Source organism: Hemibagrus wyckioides, linkage group LG19 (genome assembly GCF_019097595.1).
Source record: "Hemibagrus wyckioides isolate EC202008001 linkage group LG19, SWU_Hwy_1.0, whole genome shotgun sequence".
In the NCBI taxonomy this organism is placed as follows: Eukaryota; Metazoa; Chordata; class Actinopteri; order Siluriformes; family Bagridae; genus Hemibagrus; species Hemibagrus wyckioides.
Genome location: NC_080728.1, coordinates 16,505,854 through 16,527,725, shown reverse-complemented (window position 1 = coordinate 16,527,725; position 21,872 = coordinate 16,505,854). Strand labels below are relative to the sequence as shown.

The 21,872-nt window shown below is 36.5% G+C and overlaps 1 protein-coding gene across 2 annotated transcripts in view; it reads right to left on the bottom strand.

The window, feature by feature from the left end:
* The window catches only part of chst11 (carbohydrate (chondroitin 4) sulfotransferase 11), a 55,662-nt gene that overhangs the window by 6,273 nt on the left and 27,517 nt on the right, over nt 1-21,872 (bottom strand). For both annotated transcript variants that reach the window (XM_058417500.1, XM_058417499.1), the window contains exon 2: nt 17,568-17,653. In XM_058417500.1, coding sequence (XP_058273483.1) covers nt 17,568-17,653 — 86 coding nt within the window. The remainder of the gene's footprint in view (nt 1-17,567; nt 17,654-21,872) is intronic.

The window sequence follows — 21,872 nt, the reverse complement described above, 5'->3', positions numbered from 1 at the left end:
TTTTATTTTTGTATCCTGTTTTCCTGCAATTTACTCATAGCCTAATTAGCCAGTCTGCAGTTCAACAGTTTTCTCAACCACTGAAAAACACACATTTGTGAAAATGCCCCAAAATAATCGAATATCTTTGGCAGCACCTTTTTGCTGTTTGTGGTGAATTGTGGCCAATACAGTGGATAGCAGCAGATAGTTGCGACCTCACAGAACCAGGGTCTCCAGTTCAACCCTGATCTCCAGTTACTGTCTGTGGAGAGTTTCACTTGATCTCCCTGGGTCCATGTAAGTTTTTTTTAAAGTTTCTTAGAGTTTCTCTGGTTTCCTCCCATCTCCAAAACAAGCTGTACTGTATGTGAATTGGTTACTCTTGTGTGAATTAGTTTGTATATGAGTATATACAGACTGGCGTCCCATGCAGGGTGTATTCCCAGATCCACAATGAACCATGCAAGGCTAAAGTGGTAACAGAAGATAAATGAATTTTTGGAAACTATCATGTCATCTTTGTATGTCAGTCAGCCTTGTGCTGAGGTCTTTATCAGTGAACACTTGAAGACTTCATCAGGAAGGAATTAGGAGGGGATGTGGTAGTTTAGAGGTTAAGGCGTTGGACTACTGAGTGAGTTTAAATCCCAGGTTCACCAAGCTGCCAGTGAGCAAGGCCCTTAACCCTCAGTTGTATAAAATGAGATAAAGTCACTCTGGATAAGGGTGTCTGCCAAATGTCGTAAATGTAAATTAGTGTTAAGTCTATAATTATCTCCGAAATTATGCTGGTATATTAGATAATAGTTCCTCTGGATCTCTTGGTTGCACAATTCCATTATTTACATTTACATCATGTACTGAACAGTGTCACACAAATAAGCATGAGGTTCCCTTCTGAGCCTGGTTCCTCTTTAATAATTCCTCTTTAAGTTAATAATAAACTTATTAACTTATATTTTTATTCTGTTTCTATACTTCTGTACAGCTGCTTTGAGACAATGTCCATTGTTAAAAGTGCTATACAAATAAATTGAATTGAACTGAATGAATGGAGAATTGAGAAAAACAGATATCAGCCTCAGATAACTGTCATGTGATCTTAAATCCAACATGATCCAAAATAGACGAAAATGCAATAATGAATGCAACTATCATTGAAGAATCATTTAGTTTTCTACAGTCATTTACAGCTGAACATTGCTATACCCCTACCAGTGTGGACAAGGCCTGGCACATCCTCAGAAATATATGAAACCATAATTGTTGCTCATGCAGGACAGTTAAATGAAGCTCCTAGGAAACAATTACCATTATAAGCACATTATTTTACACTGTCAGTAGGTTTTGTTCCTGGACAAATGTAATTTGACATAAAGTTAGACAGTCAGTTTGTTGTACAGATTCTGTGGTTGCCTTTTTCTGTCCAAACAGAATAATGACTTCAGGGTGTATGAAGGCCGAATCTGTGCGTGATTTGTTTAACAAGCTTGATGGAGCATTGGGATATGATGACTGGCTTGTAAAATCACTGGACCTCACTTCTGGGAATATTTATAGGCTGACTTTATCATCCATTCAATGGAAAAGTGAGCTAAAACTGACAGGACTCAAGAAACTGATGGTGTTCCTTACTGATAGGTTGAGTTGGAGGGGTTATTAAGGCAAGGAGAGTAACCCAGTATAAGAGAAGCACTGCGACATGTGAGAAATGAGCTTATTCTGTATATGTGAGTTAACAGATGCCCAGCATCTCGACAAGAGAGTGAAAAAGCCCTCATCTCTCTGGTATTATCAGGTTTTATACTTCAAAGGAAAACATTAGACAGTTACCATGTGGTTCAAAAATAAAAACACACTTGCTTTAGGGATTGAACTCGGTGCCACAGTTTCCCCCTTCATTTGTTCCCATGGCAATGCATTCCGGGTGCTGGTGTTTGTTTTACTTTCTGTTCTTCTCCAGTCTCCACCTCCACCTGTCGTTGATTTGTTGCATGATTGTGTTCACCTGCTCTGTGTTTAATTCTGCTAGGTTTGTCTATTTACACCCTGTTGTGCCAGTGTATCAACACTAAAGCATTGATTTAAGTGTTTACTAGATTTGTTCTCTCCTGGTTTGAACCCCTTTCATGCTTGTGTAGTTTCTGATTATGAATTATCCAGGTTTAACCTTGCCTGCCTGTATTTTGATGCCTGCAATGAACTTGGATTCTTGGATTTAATAAAAAAACGAAGCTTGGAATTTCAAAACTTCCCTCTACTCACTTATTCTTTTTTAACCATGTAAAAAAAACTAAACAAGGAGGAAGTATTTCATTAGCTGAATTCAATTCAATTTTATTTGCATAGTGCTTTTAACAATGGACATTTTCACAAAGCAGATTTACAGGAATATAAAAAATCCTGTATGTATATAAATGTATATTTATATATAAACTCCCTTAGATGATACAAGGGAAGAAACCTTGAGAGGAACCAGACTAAAAAAGGAAGCCATCTTTAATTGGGTGACACCACATAGTGCGATTATAAATTATTTCCCTTCTTTAGCTGTAAACTTCATAGTCAAGTGCAATTGTGTAATTATGCTCTTTTGAGTTACCTATAAATATAAGCATTAATGTAATTTCTGAACTCATTATAGTTTTAACATGACAGTTGAGTTCACTCAATGAGAAGACCACATTAAGGCACAACAAGCCTAAGGTCTTACACCCTCTTACTTTATAAGACCAATTCTAATGCATAATAATATAACTCTTGCTATTTGAATTAGGTATTATCAGGTAAAGGTCAAAGCAATAAAGAGTATAGAGAAGATTTAAGATTACAATATGTACATAACCAACTCTAGGTCTATGTTCAGAACGTATAATCCTGATCTAATACATTGTCTGATTGTTCCATATACAGATAGGTGACAAAATGTAGGAACAAACCAACATCAAGTGTCTTAGTAGTGTGTGAGGCACCTGGACAGCATCAGAGAGCCTTGGTATCAATTCTAAACATATCTAGTACTCTGATTCTCCCTTAGTTAGTGTTTTAATTATGGTGCTAGAGACCTCACTCCAAAATCCACCTGGGTTAAGCTGTAGTAAGTGTGAAGTTCATAGCATTCTGTCTGTTTTACATAATTTTCCTCCTCAGGAAACCATTCAATGAGCCCTTGTGCCCTGTTGAAGTGGGTTGGGGTCATCCTGGAAAAAATCCACGCCCATCGCAAGAGAAATGTTTTATCGCCAGGTTAAAGGTGATCAGTCAGAATAAGTTGGAATTGATTAGCAATGCCAGCAAATTAAATAAACACCTCCTACTGGAACTGAGTCACTGTTTTTCCTTTAATTTGTCACCTCTCAGCATGTGCATTCAGCAGGAGCTGATAAGTGGCAGACATAATGGTTCAATCTTTAAAAAAAAGCGTGTGTATGTGATTTTTAATGCCACATTAGGAAAATCCCTTCCAAAGCATCCCAATCTGGATTAAGAACTGTTTTGCATCTCATCGTGTCGCACAGATGGTGGAGGAATAACCTCCATTCTTCACACTCGTTTCTCATCTCTCCATCACTCACATAAGCAGTGAGGCGTGAACAAGAGTCTCACACAACACATGTTTACACCAACAACTTGCATGCCGATAAGGGAGATTTGTACATAGAGAGTTGCCTCGAAATTAGTGGGAATGCGTCAGTACATTTGGCCTGGAAAAAGAGAGATTAAAAAAACAGAATCTCATATCTCACTCTCTCTCATTTTCTCTCAAATACAGCAACAAAATGATGTAAATGGAATAAATATAGTTATGAATCTGTAAAAGACTGTGGGCACAACTGTTAGTTCATTAAGAGCTTTTTCACTTTTTTTCCATTAACATGGTTTCCATATCGCACATTTATACTCATTTACAAAGATCCAGAGTAAACATTCACATGTAAATACCCTCATTTCATCTATCCTCTCTCTCTCTCTCTCTCTCTCTCTCTTTCTAAGAAATGCTCTCTTTCTCTCTTTCTAAGAAATGCTCACAGTCACATTTATTCATTATATCTAAATATGGAGATACATATAGAGGTCATCTCCTTTTAGTCCACCACATAATCCAGATTAAGAGATGCAAAATTCTGAATAGCCATATATGTAGTAAGAAAATGTTAAAAACTGTAAAGAAAATCTGTAAAATATTACATGTCAAAGTCTATAAATGAATTCAGCAAAAACAAATAACAAAAATTTAATTTGATAAAACTTGATGAAAAAGAAAAATTCTTTTTTTCCTTATTTTTGTGGTTTTGGTTAATCAGTTTTATATATTAATAATTATTAATGAATTCTAGTATATTTTATTAATGACTGTAGCCTTCCCATTAATTTATTAATAATTACTTTTTTGAATATGAGGCTCTTTTAGATTTTAGATTAGATCTAAACAAACCAAGCAAATAAATAACATGAACAAGAGATCAAAAATAATAATTATGTTTTTGGAAGTGATGATGGTGAGGTAAGGGTGAGGATGATGGTGATGGTGAGGTAAGGGTGAGGATGATGGTGATGGTGAGGTAAGGGTGAGAATGATGGTGATGGTGAGGTAAAGGTGAGGATGATGGTGATGGTGAGGTAAGTGTGAGAATGATGGTGATGGTGAGGTAACAGTGAGGATGATGGTGAGGTAAGGGTGAGAATGATGGTGATGGTGAGGTAAAGGTGAGGATGATGGTGATGGTGAGGTAAGTGTGAGAATGATGGTGATGGTGAGGTAACAGTGAGGATGATGGTGAGGTAAGGGTGAGAATGATGCTGATAGTGAGGTAAGGGTGAGAATGATGGTGATGGTCAGGTAAGGGTGAGAATGATGCTTATAGTGAGGTAAGGGTGAGAATGATAGTGATGGACAGGTAAGGGTGAGTGTGATGGTGAGGTAACGGTGAGGATGATGGTGATGGTGAGGGAAGGGTGAGAATGAAAGCGAGGTATGGGTGAGAATGATGGTGATGGTCAGGTAAGGGTGTGGATGATAGTGATGGTGAGGTAAGGGTGAGAATGATGGTGATGGTGAGGTAACAGTGATGGTGATGGTGAGGTAAGGCTGAGGAGGTAAGGCTACTAAAGAAATAATTAATAAAAGGTATTTTACATTTTTTACTTCATTTCTATTATTTATGATGATTAAAATCAACTGTTTGATCTTTACTGCTCTGCTTTGTTTAAATTTTGGGCTCAGTTCTCCAGCTGAGAGGCGGATCAGCAGAAACAAAACCCGGTGCCAACAGAACTGTGACCTGGGGCCTGAAATCACCTTCAATCTTTTATTATTATTAATGAGTCTGTGGCTCACATTGGCAATAGAGAAAAGTCGTTTGTGTTGTTGAGGCTGCACATGATGGTAATCGTATCCTGAGGAAGAAAAGTGCTTAAATGCAGCTTTGCCAGCATTTGAAGTCAATGGGGTTCCTCATTTACTGCCTACAATCCTGTGTGTTGAAAAGGGTCCAGTGTGGGTTTGCTCCAGGAAACCCTATTAAAGCATAGAAATAAAATGTGTGGCTGATGTCTGGTACGTTCTGGTTTAAAATACACAGGAAAGTGAGGAAAGCTCAGTGGTGGAAATGTGAGACACCGGACTGTCAGTGTGCGCAGAAGATAGAATGAACGGCCTTCTGATCACTAATCCAATGCCTGTACTACTGAGCTACTACACTGCAAAAAAATGATCTTAACAACATACAACAAATACCTCGAATAAATGTAGCTAATATTTTCTTTTTACAATTAACCAAATCTCTGTCTTTGTATCATTTATTTCTAGAAAGCAGCTAAATTATTCTGCAACAGAATAAAATAATTTAAAGCTTGAAATGAATAAAGATATCTATATATAAAAAATCTTATATTTGGTTAATTGTAATCAAATAAAAAGAAAATACTAGCTAAATTTGACTACAAGATATTTTCACTTGCTTTTTAAAAATGATGTTAAAATAATCCTGCTTTTAATATTAGGCAAAATAATAATAATAGTGCTAGAATAATATTTGTATTTATATGATTCTATATGTTTACATTATACCACAATACTTTGGAATTCTCAAATCTGATTGGTCAGAAGGTATTGAATTATGTTCACTAACAGCAGCTCTGATGTGCAGATGTACAACAAATGCACTCATTTTAATATGTTATCGTTTATATATTAAAATCAACTACATTTCTATCATTCAGTATGTTTTGCACCACAGAAATCAGGACTGAGGAGTTTGTTTATCGGTGTCTCTGTGACATGACTGGCTTTGTTTATTTGCTTCATAGAAACTCATAGTATGAGAAGAAAGAGAGGATGATGAGGGAACAACTGCTTATAGCTCCTAGATGAAACCATTCTGAAAACTTGATTTATGGATACTCCATAACAATAAATGTAACCATAAATGATTAAAAGTATGACATGCTATTTGTTGATAAAATACAAACTGTTGTTTTTGCCAGATTTCTGTGGTTTAAGAGGAATTGAACACTTCATGCTGTGACGTTATTGTAAAATAAAACTTCAAGGAGGTACCTGTAATTCTGCTTCACATTGGAATTCATTTCTTATTTTCCTATAACACCACCCCCTCAACTGCTTTATCCCTTACTGCTTTCATGCAGCTCTTTTGTCTTCGCGTAGGTCAAACTTAGAAATTTCAGCCAAAACAGAGAATTAAATATGCCATAATTCAGAGCTCAACATCAAGGGCACTGCATCTCATTTCCATATTTCATTCTTTCACCTTCTCTGTCACTCTGACTGACGTTCATGACGTGACCCTGTGACCGCGATGAACTCGCAGTTCTCCTCTCAGACGTCTCCGTCTACAGAACAAGTGCTGAATTATTAACACATGGTGGCATACACTGAATTATTGAAGCATGATCGCGTCCTGTTTAGACTCCACCAGTCATCTGAAAGGGGTAGTGTATTTCTAACTAGTGGGAGATATATAGCTTACACATGCAGGGAGGAAAAGCAAGGAACAAACGCACTGTATTACGGTGAAGATGAAGTGATTTTGAACGGAGAACTTTCTCCTGTCTTGGCCTTGTGCTGAGACACAGACTTCCGCCAGATATTAATGTTATGATTTATTTGTGGAAAATAAAGCAGTGATTATGTGATAAAGGCCATAGCATGCTTTAATGCGCTCATGCTTTTGAATAGCAAGGAGCAGGCAGCTCGCTCTGTTGCCGTGGCAATGATGATGACTCATGACAGCTGAACTGTAGATGCACGCTTGTGTGTGTGTGTGTGTGTGTGTGTGTGTGTAATTTGGATTCGAGAAAGATTGAAAAAGTGGCTGTCCCTCCTTTTCAATTAGTTCAGTAAACACAAAATAGGTCTCTCTCTCTCTCTCTCTCTCACACACACACACCAATTTTCACCAATCCAAAATAATTAACTGTGATTGCAGATTCGGAAAGAACTGTTTACATTCATCCTAAACTGGACAGTCTGTAGACGATCTCTATTTACATGCACTTTATATTTAATCTGATCCAAAGTTGTATGAGGGATAACGTGGTTTAGTGTCAGCGTAACCATAACAACGAGGACTGTGGGTCAGTGCGAGTCTGTTTTAATCACGCTGCTTGTGTTTAACAAGTTTTAAATTATTTCCTACTATGCAAAGTGTCATTCAAATTGTAATAATTATTAGCAGACAATGAGAAGAGTTTGCGTGTGTGTGTGTGTGTGTATCATCATTTTAAATTTGCCTGAAATTCAGGAAAAATAGCTCAGGTTTATGTACACACTATTGATACACGCTATCTATTGATAATGCAGATCTATTGCCTTTACTTATGTTTCCAATAGTAATAGTCAGTGACTGAATAACTGCAGAAAATAAATAGGTTTAAAGGTTGTATTTTTTTCATACTGTTTTTGTTTTTTTTAACCCGTGGGCATGTTTTGCATCTGTACTGAATGTCAAACACTGAGTCACCTTTACTGAGGTCAATTTACATCCCACACCTTCATCATAATTTTAGTTTAATGCCAATTCAACCTCACAAATATTTTTAAAAATATATTATAATGATTTTTGCATATAAATTCCATTTTGATCGTCCTCGGAGAGGTGTTTACTTGAGTTTTTTTTTTTTTTTCTCTGACTGAGTTAGAATATCAACAGATTAATAGTCTGCATGTTTACTGAATCACCTGACTCAGACACAATATCCCCTCACATTAGTCATAAAAGAAATTAGTATTGTAATTCCATGCAAGCTATTAGAGCTGCACAATTAATCATTCGTTTTCATTATTGTTATTGCAGTATTGGCTTTTGCTTTACTGACACTGCAGAAGCAGAGAGATAAGGACTCGTGTCTAAGACTTGACACTTGGGTTAACTTCAGAGCTTTCGACACATAACACAACTCAGTCCTTAAATCCTTTAAATCTATCTATCTATCTATCTATCTATCTATCTATCTATCTATCTATCTATCTATCTATCTATCTATCTATCTATCTATCTATCTGTCTGTCTGTCTGTCTGTCTGTCTGTCTATCTATCTATCTATCTAAATCTCAACTTAATCAGCCTTCAAAGCTTATGACTTGCAACTCAACTAGACTTTAAAGCATATGGCTCACAACTGACTTTCATGCATACGATTCATCACTCGTCTAGACTTCAAAACTCAACTAATATTCACAGATTCTCTCAACTCAAAGACCTCAAAGCTTATGGTTCCTAATTCCACTCTGACTTCAAGGCCAATGACTCCCAACTCAACTGAGACTTGCAGCTTGTCTAGACTTGTCAAAACCTGCACCTCACTACTCGACTGGAATTCAAAGCTTATGACTTGCAACGTAACTGAGACTTGCAAGCTTATGAATCATAACTTGACTTGAACTTGGGAGGTGGTAGCGCCATGGTTAAGGTGTTGGCCTACAGACTGGAAGGTTGTGAGTTCAAATCCCAGGCCCATCAAACTGCCACAGCTGGGCCCCTGAGCAAGGTCCTTAACCCTCAATTGCTCTGATGAATAAATGTAAGTCGCTCTGGACAAGGGTGTCTGCCAAAGGATGTAAGTGTAAACTTAAAAGCATAAAACTCTCAATTTAGACTTCAAAGTTTCTCCAACTTAAATTCAGGCTTCAAAGTTTATGACTCCCAACTTGACTAGACTTTAAATCCTGCACCTTGCTGTGTGACTAGAACTTAAATCTTATGACTTGCAAGCTTATGATGCTTGACTTAGACTTAAGCATAAGACTCTCAACTCGACTCAGAATACAAAATCTAGCATGTTAGTTCACTCACAGACTTGAAATCTTTTCCCAATTCAGCTCACACTTCAAAGTGTATGACTCCCAACTCGACTCAGACTTCAAGGCTTATGACTCAGAACTTGTCTTCAGAGCGTATGATTTGCATCACAGGTTTTCCAGTTTGCTTCATATATGTCTGGGCTTATCGCAATCAGTATGAAGCAATATCACAGTAAGATATATTTGTTCATGTCTTTAAGCCCTACAATACAATCATCTGTCTGCTCTTATGTAAACTCCTCTCCCAAATGAGTTCTTTATGACACTAAATCAGCTTTTCCACCCAGTAAAACCTTACAAACTTTTCCATGATCCACTTATAACTGCCCACATCGGATTTTGCTTTTGCGCATTTAAACGTCCAATTCACTGTTTACAAAGCCCATAATTCTTCAGCCGACTTCAAATTACGAAAGAATAACTGCTGTATTTTATCACTCCTTGCTTCCATGATTGCATCAGCCTGTGATTTCACAATCTTGCTCAGTCTCATTCATTCATATCCTTATTTGATTGAACTAGAAGCGTACGACTGCATAAAATAAAGGCGATTCATCATCAAGATCATGTATGGCAGATTGCTGTCACTCTGTGGGATGAGTTTCATACAAAGTTGAAGCCAAATGCAAATGAGTCTTCGTTAAGCCTACTGATTATGAGTGCAGACTCTTTCTCATTCTGTCGAGAACTGATGTAGGGCAGTGTCGAGCACATGGGGGAAGTTTCCACTGGCTCTGCCTAGGTGCTGTCAAGATGCCCTTTAAACATCTGACACACACACACACTCACAAACGGTTTTATATTAAGAGGTTACACAAAGGTGCCCAGGTAAACTTGCCACCTGAGATGGCAGGGTATGATGTGGGATACCTGATCTGTCCTGTGAGCCACTGTATGTGTGTGTGTGTGTGTGTGTGTGTGTGTGTGTGTGGGTGTGTGTGTCCGTCAGAGGTAAGAGGCAATTCTGTTCTGTACACACCCACACACAAGTTGCTCTGAGGGGAAAACTGGCTTCAAATAAACAAACATAAACATACACAGGCACTCAGTATGAGCGAGAAAGAGAGAAGGACGAGCTAGACGAGTAGCAGAAAGAGAGAGAGTGAGAGAGAGAGAGGGAGAGAGAGAGAGAGAGAGAAAGAGATCTTAGGAAAGCAAACCTAGCCAGTGATTTTCCACCTTTTGCGCTTGAAAAGTTTCTTACATCAAGCTACTGAGACAAGCTTACAGTTCACTGAGTTCATACCCATGATCAAGTAAAAGTGTGTGTGAGTGTGTGTGTGTGTGTGTGTGTGTGAGAGAGAGAGAGAGAGAGAGAGAGAGAGAGTGTCGTTATGTGAAGCTATGATTATAGCAGGACCTTGATGAGCTGAAAGATAATGAAAGGCTAGACTAACTTTCTTTGTTATATCAAAAGGTATACACACACACACACACACACACATATTCATGGTACTTCAGTCCTGAACACAATTAAACCTTATCCTAAAGTAAAGGATGTTCAGTGAGGGTGCATTTAGCTTGAAGTCTTGCATCATCTATGTCCAGTAAACCAGCCCACTGTGTCTTGTCCAAAATGAGCTACAATTAAAATGTCTACAGAGCAGAAAAGAAGAAGCTGTAGGCTGTAATGGCTACTTCTATGTCAGACGTGTGTATGTGTGTGTTTTGTTTCAGCTTGACCACAGGTTTAATACTTAGTTTAACAAAATGTTAACAAACCATGTTCCCAAAAGTGTGAAATGTTTAAATTCCACAGCGCTGTTCTGTAATCCTCAAATCTGACTTGTAATAAGGTGTAACAGATTTATATTAATGTGATTATCATTTCTGTAGTAACAACTACAGTGGAACCTCGGCATACAAATTTAATTCGTTCTTGAGGAGAGTTCTTAAGGTGAAAATTCATATTGAGAAAAGAATTTTCCCATAAGGAATAATGTAAATGTAGATAATCTGTTTCAGCCACCCAAAAATATTACCAATATTACCAATTTTCAAGGGTCAACGGTCCTCACAGCCAAGCTTGGGCTAAAAATAAAGAGGACCACCCACGCCACCAATCTGTCAACAAAAAACACATGAAAACACATGCCGAAGGCAACGCTGGTATCGTGGGTTGCCTCTTCCGAAACAGCTTTCGCTGACTGAAAGAAAATTCGTAAAATTCGTAAGCTCGTTATGGTTGGCTTCGCTTGACTTTCCACTGCCAACAATAATTCAACAAATCCACTTGTGTTATGTGTCACTAAACCTTCTTTTTGAAAAGCATTAAGCTGTTCATATTAATGTGCAAAAATGCATTTATAAGTGTAAAGTTTGTGCTGTAATATATGTTAGCTGAAGCAGACAGAAAGTGAATTTGGAATGCACTACACAAAAAAGTCACAGATATACTTTATAAATAATGTTAATTTATATATTACATCATTTTTCTCTCCTGTGTTTTAGCAAGAGATAAACATACATAGCTACAAAGCAGAGCGGCTCTGCCTGCCAGCATCCAGCTTGCTAGTTAGCATCCAGTTTAATAGCTACTAAAAATTATGATGAATAAGTAGACACTATTGATGATGAAATATATTGAAATATACACTTAATTGCATTGATGAATAGTATTTGGTATTTCCATTAGAATAATTTACTTTCTAAAAGGCTTTAAAAAAGGAGTTTTAGCATTTCAAAGAGGTCCTAGTTGGAAGCTTATCTAAAACCCCTGGTTGTAGAAGTAAAACCCTCAGAGAAACAAGCTGAAGAAACCTTTATGGAGTTATGTGGAACCGTTTTCCCATGCATTTTTCATACACTTCCATCTCTACTTGCTGTCGAATCTCACATTTAATGGACCTAAATGCTACTTTGTTCTTGAGTGAAGAAACAAACAGTGAGTCGTTCAATAGATTTTGCACATTTCAGTTCATTTTAGTACGTATTAATTATTCAACAGTAATAATTAGGGATTCATTATTAATGAGTACAGATTGTGTCTTTCAAGAAAACTCTTTTTGAGGAAATTGAGCACAGACTGACCTGAGACATTTACGCAATGTTCAGCTGGCCCATAAAAAGACGTTTCTTGTCTGTTTTAAATTGGTCCTGCTCCGTCTTGATCTTGGCTCATAAATATTTATCCTTTTTTGGTCGTTTTAATGTCAAAAGACCTATTTAGACTTTGTCAAAATCTCACTGCACTATTAACACACGCTAAGATGCGATTTTCTTACGCTGCTTCGCGTTCTTCTTGCTTCATTACACCTTATTCGGCCTTCTAACTCAGTTCAGTGAGAATCAAGAGGACATTATTGCATCTATGGTCCCATAAAGGGATTAACTGCAGCTATAAAAGTATATGGAATGTAAGAGTAAGAGAGTGAGTGGGTATGTATATGCATTTGTGTTTGTGTGTGTGTGTGTGTGTGTGTGTGCTAACAGGTGTAAAATTTCTACCATAACGCTTTCTACCAGCTGTGATGTTTCCCAGGAGGATGTTAACCTTGCTGTATAAAACTCCATAATGCATCTAAACCACCAGAAATGCTGTTGGGTGTGTACAACGAGGGCCTGTGGACTTCCCACATGTGTGTTTGATTTAAAAAAAGCTCAGGCTGAGTCAGCATACACATCTGTACACACACACACACAAAACCTATAATTACCATTAATTACAGACAGATTCCGGGAGAATCCTTTTTTTTTTCATTTTTTGTTCATGAATAAAAAGATACTGAGACTAGAAGGACCAGTTTAGATCATCAACACAGTAACGGCTTAGCAGTTGATCCCTGATCAAGTAACCACTTGCACTTGTTCATGTTTCCATAAAAATGTGTCATCAGTTAAGCAGAAGTCATCAGCAATGTTTCGAAAAGGTTCCTAAAGTTCACTGTCAAGTTATTCAGCATTTAATACGGTAATCATTTTAAACAGAAACTAGGCGTGATGCATGGGTTACCACCCCAAAGTCGACCGTTTCCCATTAACAGCATGATCAAATTTAAATAAAGCTAATGCTTACTATTGAGAAACCACAAAAAGTGACATCTATATCTTTACCTTGTTCTGTGGTGGAAAACCTAAAGGAACAGCTTCACCTCTGAATGTTACAAAGTGCTGACACAGGAGACTGCTTTAAACGTTAAATTAAAATCTCTGTACAGGAATCTCTACCAAATCAATGATTTTTCTTTGTTAAACAATTTTTTTTCCCTGAACCATTCATTACTAGACTTAGCTCAGAATCACATTCAACAGCTGCTGTAGTGTCACATTTTAATCATTAATCATTATTCACTGTTACCTAAAAATAATATTTAGTACAGTTTAACTTCCACTATCACTAACACATTATTTATTCACATTTTTATTGTTTAGTAACCTCGTATAATTATTTATTTAAGCTATCATTGAATTTATGTTTTTTTTAGTGTAATGAGCAGACAGAAATTGAAATTATTTACAGGATTATTGTCAGTGCTGTTCTTCACAAAATGTATGTATATCATTCTTACACTACTATTATGCTTATACTATGGAAGTAAACAGCAAAGACAATTATATCATTAATTACGATGAACTTTTTAACAATAACCCAAATTTTTAAAATCGTGACAGTCCTGTTCATTAGAATACATTTTAACTATATTGTAGATTTCATTACAGCTTAATTATACAATCAAGCTATTAAACTAACTAATAATTCATTATGTCTAATAATCTATGGACATCAACAGCTGGATTTGTTGGGATGGTTCAATACTGCAACGTATCTTGATTAATAATCTTGATCAACCTATTCTGCACTATAGCAGGATCTTATAAAACACCACTGATTGCGTTAATGTCCTATTTATTATTCAGATAAATACATTTAACAAACATAATACATGTGAAATATACTTTAAGGACAGTTTGTTAAGGAAAGAAGACTAAATCACACTGCAGCAAGTGTAGGATTGCATTTCTAACTGCTAAGTGATCTGCACTGTTACAATACAATACACCCTTCATTCATCCATCCATCCATCCATCCATTCATTCATTCATTCATTTATAAAACTTCCTGTTCAATACCTAGGAGAACTAAGAGCTAATAGGAAAGGTGTGTAGTTCAAAGGTCCAAGCGTGAGGAATGAAAATTTACTCTTAACAACATGTCATTGTATAATTCTGTTATTTGTTGTGTTGTTGTATACTTGTAGTTGTTTCTATAGAACATCCAGTTGTTTCACTAAAGCAGAACCCTGTGCTCCTTCTTCGTGGCATTTCCCGTAATAGCTTCAGCAAGTCATCTAAGGACTGAATTAAACTTCAAATGCCTCACATCACCTCATGGTCCACTGAACCATAAAATGGACACACACTTCCTTTCTCTGTTTAGGCTTCTGTATGTTTAGCTATAAGAATGTGAACATGACTCTTTTCACGAGTAGAGATAACTGGAGGAGTATACTGGAGGAAAAATAATCTGTGCTTTTTTATATTTATCAGAAGACATGATAAGATTTATTTTTAAGATCTGTCATAAGAGTTCTATATACACAAATACCGAACATAGTCAATATGCTCTTGCTTGTTGGGAAGTTGTTTTTTGCCTCCTCTCATGTTAATGAACTTTCTTTATGTAAAACTAGAATTTAGCAGCAATGTAGTGCAAATGATGCCTAATGAATTAGTGACAGAAAATAGAAACATCACTGGTTTAACCACTGGTTTAGTAAAGTGATGCACTGAAATGAAGATTTTTGTCTCCAAAAAAAGCTGAAATTCAGAGTATTAAACACATTTTCTTCATCGTCTGAATTATTTACATTTTAATTTTAGCTTTTGATATTATCGCTGTTTTGAATTGCTGCATAAATTGTAATCATTTATTTTGCGAATTCCTTTACAAAAAAGAAAACCATGATTTAATTAATGCTAAATTAATCTGAAAAATACAGATTAATGTAAAAAAAAAAGAAATGAATGCATGAATGAATGAATAAATAATTAAACAAATAAACAAAATAAAAAACTATGACTGTAGAACGCACATTATTCATAATCACACTTTCTGGTTTTTATGATATTTCACACTCTCTGGTGTCACCAAAATGAGGATGAGATTCTCTTTTGAGTTTAGTTTCTCTTAAGGTTTCTTCCTCTTACCATCTAAGGGAGTTTTTTCCTTGCCACTGTCACCTCAAACTTGCTCATTAGGGATTAGAGATCAGGGATTATTTCAAATAAATTTACATATGTGTTACATTAATCTTGAACTTTTTGTACTATATTTCTTATGTTCTGTAAAGCTGCTTGTAGACAATGTCCATTGTTATAAGCTCTATAGAAATAAAATTGAATTGAACTTTAGAGTCTCCTGATTGAGCATTCGCCCCATTATCTGGAGATAATAAGATTGAAATGTGCAGCAGTCAAAAGAGCAAAATTGTCTTTTTTTCTCATGGTGGGAGGGATGGCATAATCTGTATCTATGACGTTAGTAAGTGTGAGCTCATGTCAGTCAAAAAGATGTGGTTGGCTGACTTTGCATGTATGATGAGGGAAAGCTGGCTGGTTGGTGGGATATCATTTATATAAAAGGATTTAATAAAACATATAATACTCTTTATAAATGAAGCAATTTGTTGACTGTTTTATACTGACGTGTATTCAATCTTTTAGAAATGGAAATTGTATAAAGTTTTCAGTTTCAAGAATTTTAACTTATTGCAAAAAAAAAAGAGGAGAAGAATATTGGCGCATCTTTAGTGCAGTGTAGTAAATTATAAAGTAAAGGAATCTGAGTGGAGTGCAGACTTACAGCGAAGCTAAGGATCAGTGGAAATAACTCGTGAACTGTGGGAGTGAAGAACTGAGTGGGAGTGTGTGTGTCCTAAAAAGAGGATTATGTACCCCCTGGTAGTACAAATTCCTAAACTGAAATGTTTCAGAAATCCTGGGCTGCTTTATACTGTAATGTGAAACTGCGTTGAAACAGAAGCCATAGTCATCTCACAGCAGGAACCACAGCCCAGGTTCTTCTATACTGCCTAGTTAATGTCAAACATCCCAGATTCTTCTGTAAATTCGCTTGAAGAGCTACCGCAATGAACCCTGGTTTCTATTCCACTGCTCTTTCAACTGCTATATTCAGCCTGAAACTGCTCTCATAGAAGGTCTTTTGCATTGCAAAGAACTTTCAGGAAATTCATGCCTGCTCTGGTCTCTTTCTGAATGCAATCAGAATAGCATTTCCAGGTGAAGAAACTGCAGATGAACACAAGTGATGCATGATGTAGTGCCATAACTGTGCTAATAGCAGGCAGGAGGAGATACTACAGCTTCAATGAAAATGAGAAAGCAGCACAGAATCCGAAACGGCATGGCATTCCTGGTGTATAGACTTCCACACAGCCACTGGTAGTCAGGAGGAATGAAACTTCCTTAAAACTTTAAAAAATGTAAAATAATGCCAGATGTTATTATAGCTCCAAGTCCATCCCATTCCTCTTACTCAGAAAGGAACAGTTGGCATGGCAACAATGTTCATTTGTCTCCAAAATATGCAGTGGTGGACAAAGTCTGAGTGTGTGCGTGCGCGTGTGTGTGTGTGTATGTGAGACATAGAGAGAGAGATAGAGAGATGTATGAACTTAATATGTGCAAAATGTACGTAGAGGACATTTCCTTTATGCAGAGCAGTACAGATATAAATTTTATACAAGAAAGGAAATGGGGATTTGAGTTCCATATTGAGTTTCCATAGCAACGTGGTCAAGCACTGAAGTCAGGGTCGTAAGGTTACTGTGAGCTTTCAGAGCACACTTCCTTTTATAAATTTCAGTAGCCTGAATGATGTTGTATGAACCTAATGATAAATATTCAGTAACTAGAATGAAATTAATAGTTATTACATATTTTGCTAGTTAATAATTAATTGAAGTATGTGGCTATAAAAGTCATTAACAGGGGTTTAGGGGTTAGATTTATTATACCTTCCTCTCGAGTCTCAGATCAGGGGTTAAAACCATTTCAGATTGAACTTTGTGTAATTATGTGACTATAATATATTCTTTTTTTTTTACACTGACAATGGAACCCTAGGGAATTATTCAGCCAATTCTTCCTTTTGCTGTATTGACAAATGTATCATATCGAGCCGTATTGTACCAAATGACATATTGGATGGTGTGTATCATTATAACCATTTATATAGGGCAAAGTCAGACAAAGCCAGTGTGATATCAGATATTTGTAGCATATTGGCCTGTTGTACAGGTACCTGTGTGGGGTTATAAAGCTCCTGCAGTGCATTTCTCGAGCCTCTCCTACAGCAGCCCTCTGCTGCAAACGGGTTGCGTCTCATTACTGCAAAACAAACAGAGACGGAGACAGACGGTTAGCCAGTAAATCAGACACAAACCAGAGCTAAAACCAAAATGCTAAAATGTGGGTAAAAGCAGTAAACACATACATGCTTATACAGTAATTCTTAAACAAAGTGGATGTGTCTCACAGCGAAATCCTTAAGTAGTGTTATTAAACATTTATTTGGCAGAGACCCTCACATCAAGTAAATTTCCACATGCACCCCAAAATCAAACACACTGCAAAGATTTGACAAAAAACTGTAGCAGAATGCTACTGTCACATCAAGGGTTTATATATATACATATATTATATATATATATATATATATATATATATATATATATATATATATATATATATATATTTCTCTGCCAAATCTTTCATCTCTCCTAAATGGCAGTAACGCTGTATAGACCTACTATTTATATTTAAAGGAATGAGTAATAAAACTTGTGTCTACATTATATAAGGAATGTAATGAAGCAATGTAGTGTTTAATGTCCTGGAACCTCCATAACACAAGTTAGTTCCTGTTATCATTTCATTCCCTTACCACATACTATTAAAAATTTTCCTTTGAAGGAAAACATTTAAGATTTTCCTGACTTTCCTCTGACTTATATAAACGATCCCAGAAAAAAAAACCTCTCCTTTAATGTGATTTGTCTTGCAGCTAGAACTCCTGTCACTTTCTGACCAATCAGAATTGAGAATTCATGTGGTTTGATAAAAAAAAATAAATAAATAAATAAAAATCAACCACAAATCTGTATTCTTTATTCTCCTGACAATCGGCACAAACAGCCTCATACATTATTAGCTTCAGTGTGTAAAATATTGAAAATCCTCTATGTCCAAGCGCATATCAGATCCTACATTCTGGGTTTCTAAAGGACGTGTCATGAATATTTCATGTATAGCAAAATCAAATCTACGCTGTCCCTCTTGCTTTCACGCTATCACTATGCTCCTCCGTGTCAATGCCACCTCTTGTGCATTTTATGCAAAGCCTGCAGTGATACAGTTTGTGAAAAACTAAGCCAGAGCATGACATTAAATCATTCTTTGTTCTGCTTTTGACAAATCCCAGTTGATGAAGACACAACTGTCTTAGACTGATGAAGGTTATTTCTGTAAACTGTTGAATGGTAGAATCACATTATTCTTCTACACAGTTAAATAATAAGAACTTAGAAATAAAATGATAGTCACCTTTGCTTAATATGATAACACCACTGATTTTTCAAAAGGAATGAATCATTTACTGAGAAGTAAACAAAGTCATTAAAGTTGTCTTGGTGAATAATGCACAATGCAAAATGCAATGTCGCAGCCAGGATTGTTCACAACCGTAATTTTAAAAAGGCTGATTTGAAAAAAGCTGCTTTACCATAAAGATACTATACAAAATTTGTTACTGTATTGATATCTAGTCAAGTCACTTTATTAGGAACACCTGCACACATGCTTATTCTTGCAATTAACCAATCAGCCAAAAAAACCAAAGCTTACAAAAATGTTGCCTCTTTTGTTGTATTTTGTTTTGGAGAATGTGAGAAAGTTCACACTGTAACCTTAGATTCCTGTTTTCGTCATCTGCTGATCTGCTCATCTTGCTGTTGTAGCCCATCCTCTTCAACGTTCGACATATTGAGATGTTTTGCTGCTCACCACGTTTGTAAAAAGTAATTATTGTATCATAGTTACAATAACCTTCCCGTAAGTCTAAACCCATTCTCCTCTGACCTTTTCCATGAACAATGCATTTCCACCCACAGAACTGCTGTTTTTTTTGCACCATTCTACACAAACTCTAGAAAACCACTCCATATAAAAATCCCATGAGATCAGCAGTTTCTGAATCTCTGGCAACAACAACTATAACACAATCAAATTCACTGTGATCGCATTTTGCTCAGTCGAATCCTGGATGATTAGCTGATAATTTTATGAATTCACAAGTGTACTTCCTAATAAAGAGGCCAACGAGTATATACAGCAGAAGCTCTGAGTAGAAGGACGTTGAGAATTGTTTCTAGAACGCCCCAAAGCCACATCACTTTAAAGCAAAATATACAGATGAACAATTGCAAAATATTCACTCCCTGGTCAATGAGGTCTGTAAATGCCTCTGAAATGGACCATTTTTCTTTTTCTGCAGGCCTTTGTTTCACCTTTCATTCTCCCAAGATTATCTTGTAAGCCATTTTCCCCCAGAAACTGGTATAGTATATGAGTAGTATAGTAGTCTTTCAAAGCATTAAACAATGATCCTCTGTGCTACAAAGGTTTTAATCACAGCAAAGCTTCAGTTTTCTATAATTAAGTGTAGTGAATACACACACATAAGCACCAGCTAACACACAGGGCAGACGTGAATTCAATTTTCAGTTTGAAGTCCTGCTTTAGAGGGTTTTTTTTTTCTTTTTTCGATTGTTACAAAGAATGGATTCTATTATTCAGGATCTAGTGATGGAATTTTAAGGCAGAAACAGAATCAAGACAAAGACCATGAACAGTGCTTCATCACAGTTCTTTCTCTTTCTGCATTAAAAAGTTTTTAGAACAAAGGTCCTGTGTATGGGTTTCTTGCTGTTTTTGTGCATCATAAATAGAAGTTTATGTTAAGCAAATAACGCTTAATTATATATTTTTAATTAATTATTTAATTAATTAATTAATTAAAGTGTAATTATTATGCCATTTTAGCCATTCTGAGACATTTCCAAGGAATTTACCCACACTTCTGAGGAAAAGGTTGATATTTCCAAATGTTGTATCTTGTTCCTACTACCACTGTGCATTTAAGCTGTTTAACAGATCTAAAAGACCTGGCTATGTGCTAGCTATATAAGCTGCCTCAGTTCTGAGCTAGCTCACATGCTCTGTGTTTAGATTTCACAGTTGCCTCGCAGCTTTAATGTTCTCACAGCATTTAACTACTAGCATTAACAGTGTTTGTTTTCCGAATGTAGACCAAATTTTTCTCACTAGCAGGTGACAAATCGCACTTTTCACTCGTATTTTGTCTTTTGTGGGTATGTAGCAATCGGATTAGCAAAGCAACTTAACCGTACTAGCTACGTACACCTAACAAAGATCTCTGCTACTGCCTTACAAACTTCCTTTTCTTCTTAATGTATCTATACACATGGATTAATGGATAAAAATTGTACATTTTTCTTCTGAAGAAATGCCAACTCACATGCATCATAAAATTAGGTTGTTAATTGTTAGGTTTATATATGGACACACAACCTTTACTTACAGCTAATCTACAAACTTAAACACAAAGCCAAATACACAAATCAAATTCAAATCAAATGTTAAGTCCATTCTGTACACACACACACACACACACACACCTACTTTTCTGTAAGCCTTCTGTGAATCAATTTTAATAATTCATGACACTTCTTCTTTTAGTATTAAAATTAAGTCATGGAGTTTAAATTTGGGAGATTAAACCATTCCATAACCTTCCAAGCAGTATTCCCAGGTCACCGCTTCTGTCTTTTGTGCAAAGCAGAAGTGGTAGATGACGTCATCTGAAATTCTCAGAGCTCTCGTATTCACTCACTGAACCCAGACACAAGCGGGGAAATGGATTAGTGTGTGTTTTTCTGTGTATCAGATTCAGACGTTATGAATAATTGAAGCAGTTTAACAAGCCATGATGTAACTGGTCTTTAAGGGTTTGCAGTTTGGTCCGTCAGCACGTAACCGAGCTAATGTTAAGGAAAGAAAAAAAACGAGGTCCTGCGAGCAATGCCTTTGTGTCACACTGGTACACTGATGGCTATGGTGCATCAATCATCTCTCTCTCTCTTTCTCTCTCCCTTCTGTGACAAACAGATTGTTTAAAGCAGCTACAGGGGTTGGACAATGAAACTGAAACATTGGCCAATTTAGTGTTGGAGGTTTCATGGCTAAATTTGACCAGCCTGGTGGCCAATCTTCATTGATTGCACATTCAACCAGTAAGAGCAGAGTGTGAAGGTTTAATTAGCAGAGTAATAGCACAGTTTTGCTTAAAATATTGCAATGCACACATTATGGGTGACATATCAGAGTTCAAAAGAGGACAAATTGTTGGTGCACGTCTCGCTGGCGCATCTGTGACTAAGACAGCAAGTCTTTGTGATGTATCAACACACACAGATACACACACTCTCTCTTGACTGTGTGGACGCACACACACACACATAATTTATAT